The sequence below is a fragment of the Setaria italica genome, chromosome III, assembly GCF_000263155.2.
Source record: "Setaria italica strain Yugu1 chromosome III, Setaria_italica_v2.0, whole genome shotgun sequence".
NCBI lineage: Eukaryota > Viridiplantae > Streptophyta > Magnoliopsida > Poales > Poaceae > Setaria > Setaria italica.
In genome coordinates, this window is record NC_028452.1 from 23,613,377 (window position 1) to 23,617,679 (window position 4,303).

At 47.9% G+C, this 4,303-nt stretch overlaps 1 protein-coding gene across 1 annotated transcript in view; it reads right to left on the minus strand.

Moving 5' to 3' along the window:
- Positions 1-3,705: 3,705 nt before the first annotated feature.
- Positions 3,706-4,303, minus strand: part of LOC101772942 (scarecrow-like protein 3) — a 2,250-nt gene continuing 1,652 nt past the window's right edge. Inside the window, exon 2 of the mRNA XM_004963761.1 lies at positions 3,706-4,263. Within this exon, the coding sequence (XP_004963818.1) occupies positions 3,706-4,263 (558 nt within the window). The remainder of the gene's footprint in view (positions 4,264-4,303) is intronic.

Sequence of the window (4,303 nt, forward strand, 5' to 3'; positions counted from 1 at the left end):
TCCAATGTCTTGGCTGTTCCGTTGGAGCAGCTTCTTCGACAAGGACTTCAAAGTGTGGCGGACAGGAGAGACCGCGGAGCAGGCTATTTTGCTTACAGATGCCTTTCTCATGTATCTGTAGCGTGCTGTCTCAGTTGAGCCTTCCGTCTTAACTTTTTATCTGGACCTAGAACACCTTAATATTAGGTCGTCATCTGCCAAAGAATACTTAGTCATTTAATTTGTTGACATGCCATGTTGTAATTCAGGCAGGCTATTAATGTATGCGGAGTCTATGGATACTGAAAAACTAATGTTTAGTCATACGGTTTGTGATGTACGTTAGTTTCCCCCAGCACATTACATGCATAGATAGTGAACTTGAGTAAACACATACTATAGGTGAAAGGTTGGCAGTGTGGGGAGGGAAACAATTTGTCGCTCGCTGATCATTCAGGTCTTTTTGAGGATCGTTCTTAGGTTGGGTATATCCTATCCTCTTCCAGCTCAAACTCCACCACACAGATTCGAGAGTCATGAAGTGTGCCAAATTCTTCAATAAATCAAGGACACCACGAAGAGGAGATGCAATATATCGCCGATGCTGCTTTTCACCATCCACTTTGCCATGTACTTAGAAAAGTACACAAAATAGCAGATTTTGACTAATACACATCACTCAGGAAAGCCTCTCTGATGAACAGAGCCGGGAGATTGGTGATGGTTCGAGTGGTCTTGACAGCCGCTCCCATCTACCACTTGATTGCCTTGGATCTTCCAAAGTGGGTTCTCAAGGCTATTGATTAAAGAAGAAGGGGTTTCCTTTGGAAGGGAGAGGAGCAAGCTAATGGAGGTAATTGTTTGGTTGCATGGGAAAGGGTACAACGGCCTCTGGAGTATGGGATCTTGGGATCCATAATCTCAAAATCCTTGGTTGGGCTTTGAGGATCCGTTGGTTGTGGGCACAAAAGATTGATCCTACACCCTGGGCTGGCCTCCTGATTCGAGTCCATAGAAATGCCCAGTCCTTATTCAATGTTGCAGTTGATGCTATTGTAGGCAATGGGGAGAAAATTCTGTTTTGGACATTCAGATGGTTGGATGGGCACACTTTGGCTGAACTAGCTCCTAGTCTATTCAAGGCGGTCCCTAAGCGAACAGCCAAAAGGCGGACTATTGCTCAAGCACTCCAAAATCGAAGCTGGGTAAATGACATCAAGGGAGCTCTTACAGTGTAGGTCCTTGTGGAATATCTTCAAATTTCGAACTTCGTGCAGTGGATGGGGTTGCCTTACAAGATGAGGTGCCAGATCAATTTAGATGGAAGCTGACCCAATCTAGCTCCTATAGCAGTAAATCGGCATATGCGGCCTTCTTTGTAGGAACCATTAAGTTGGGCCCTTGGAGAAGGATCTAGAGAAGCTGGGCACCTCCTATTAGTAGAGAACTGACTTTCGATGTACTCTCTTTTAATCCCGATTTAATGTAGGCATGAGGGAAAAGGGGGTGCGCGGAGCTTTACTCCCGGTTGGTATTTCCAACCGGAACTAAAGGCGTCCTTTTGTCCCGAGTCAAAAATCAACCACCCGTGGGGGACTCTTTAGTCACGGGTGAAAAAATCAGCTATCCATGAGGAACTTTTTAGTCCTGGGTGGTAAAATCAACCGGGACTAAAGGTTACCATTTTAATCCCGGTTGGTGTTACCACCCAGGACTAAAGCTCACAACACCAACCGGGATGAAATTGGGTCTTTTATCCCAGTTGGAAACATTAACCGGGATAAAAGGGTCCCCCACGGGTGACAAAAAATAATTAAAGCCCTTGGACCCTTTTTATCCCGGTTTGTAATACCAACCGGAATAAAAGGGGATTTTTTATCCCAGTTGGTGTTTCAAACCGGAATAAAAGAGTCCCCCACGGGTGGCTAAAAAAGAACTAAATCTGTCAAAAAAATTTATCTCGGTTTCTAATACCAACCGGGATAAAAAGGGTCTTTTATTCCGGTTAGTATTACAAACTGGGATAAAAGGGTCCCCCAAGATTTAGTACAAAAGGATTGCATCCCCTATATAGTCAAGTGTGGTGTGTAGGTGGGATGGCAAGGAAGCTACACGCGAGGTTTGAGGTCGTAGGTTCGAATCCCACGGACCGCGCACGCACATATTTCGCGTGAAAATCGCGTGACTTGTGACTTGTGACTAAAATAGTCCCGGTTGGTATTACTAACCGGGATAAAAGGGAGCCTGTCCCGCGCCTGGCATGACAGCCCCTTTAGTCTCGGTTGGTCAAGGAAGTCTTTTGTCCCGGTTCAGGGACCCGAGACAAAAGGGGATCGATTGCGTTATCCCGAATTAGTTTCAGGAAATTTTCACCCTACCAACCGGGACTAATACCAAGTTTTCTACCAGTGTCCATGTTGCAAATTTTTTATTTGGTTGGTTTTCCCCAACCAATGTTGGACGGCTGATCGCCTCGCTAAAAGGGGTCTGCAACATCCGGAGGCCTTACCCTTTTTTGACCAAGCTGAGGAAATGATTCAGCACTTATTGGTGGAGTGTGTTTTCACCCAACAAATCTAGGCCTTGATACTTCAATGCCTGGGTCTGCTTGATTTGGCACCTGGGCTTTCTGATTCAAGAGGTTCTCTTGGCTGTTAGCAATGAGAGTAGTTTTTGGTGCATGGTAGGTGCTTATAAGCTTCAAGAGTTCCTGGCTAGGTTGTTGACCCGGGGAGCATAAGCTCTGGGGTATGGTCGGCTTTCTGTATCTTTGTGGCGCGTCTGTAGTCTAGTGTCCTGGTGTGTGTGGGTGGGGTGTTCTTTGTATGGGTCCATCCTGAACTCGTGTACTCCTTTTCTTCTACCTTAAATGAAATGACACGTAGAAAAAACAAGAGGCACAGCCACTAGCTAGATGCCACCCTCCTGCCTACAGCACCTGACCCTTTAGTGACGATTAAGCTTTGGTAGGCACAATATCCAACATAAGAAATAAGCTAAGAAGGATTGGGGTGCTTGATCGATGTCTATGCTTACGTGTAAGCAGCCTGTATGTGTCTAGATGATGTGGAAGGAGATGGACATTGTTCTAAGCTAGCTAGCCTAAGAAATTTGCAATTGGAGTGGACAGTCCCCAGGTTTGGCACACTGAGCCTTCGGATATCAACTAGATTTGGCGGTGCCTCGCTCAAGCGGCGAACTAGTTTTTGAGCAGTAGAACCAGTACCAGCATCGTTGTTTGGCTGTCAACGGGCACCCACAGTACTAGACTTCATATAACTGCACGGTTACTTGTGGGCAAACACCAATCTTACTCGCTGGCAATCTAATTAACTCGCTACCTTGTTGGCCTTTGAGCCTAAAAATGTTATGCCCACTAAAAATGAAAGCGTGCAGAGAGTATAAGCAAGAAATAAGATTCTCATAATCATGAATCTTGCTAACAAAGTAACAAGTTCGATATGATGCTTGCGCACACGCAAATTAACATTGACAAACACCACGAAATAAAATAAAAGCAAATCACAACCAGATTAGCATTCTGTTCCAAAGGAAGTAATAAGTAGAGTACCATAACATACAACGAACCGGAGGATGTCTATCAAACCCCTTTCATTAGCCACTGAGCATACGGAAATAAATCAACCAGTCCACGGAACAGATCACAAGCCCACAGCAAGGCAACTGAGCTCGAGCCTAACGATCCACCACCAGTCGGCGCATCAATCACTTACCGTTCTTCTCAGCCGGCCGCCATGCTGTCACTGAGAAGATCGGTGTCATGCGCGAGTAGACGACGATGATGGACGCGTCCTCGTTCCTCACCCAGTACCTGAGTGTGCCGTCGGCCGCCAGCTGCAGCGCCTGTAGACCGGCGTCCGCAAACTGGTCGTAAGACATCACCGGCGCGGTATTGAACCCAGCGACGCCCGTCCTCTGCACCCAGCTCTTCATGACCTCATGGCGCTCCCGCCGTGAGGCCCGGGCGACGATGTCCATGATCTCCTCCTGGAGCAGCAGCCGCTCAACGGCCGCGCGGTCCACCCACTCACGCGGCGCGCCACCGCCGGGTTCGAGGTCGTTGAACAGGGCCGCGTAGTAGTTGAAGGCGTTGCTGACGCGGTCCCAGAGGTTGGCGCCATTGTGGTCGGCCTCCTGCTCCGTCAGAAGCATCAGCTTCGGCGACAGGTCGCAGAGGACCCGGAGGAGCGCGTCGGCCTTCGTTATCTGATGCGGCCCAGCTGGTAGCTCAACGCTGGTCTCGTCGGCGATTAGGCGGTGGATCTGCACAAAACTCGATGGCGCTTCATTCTTTCTTGAATGA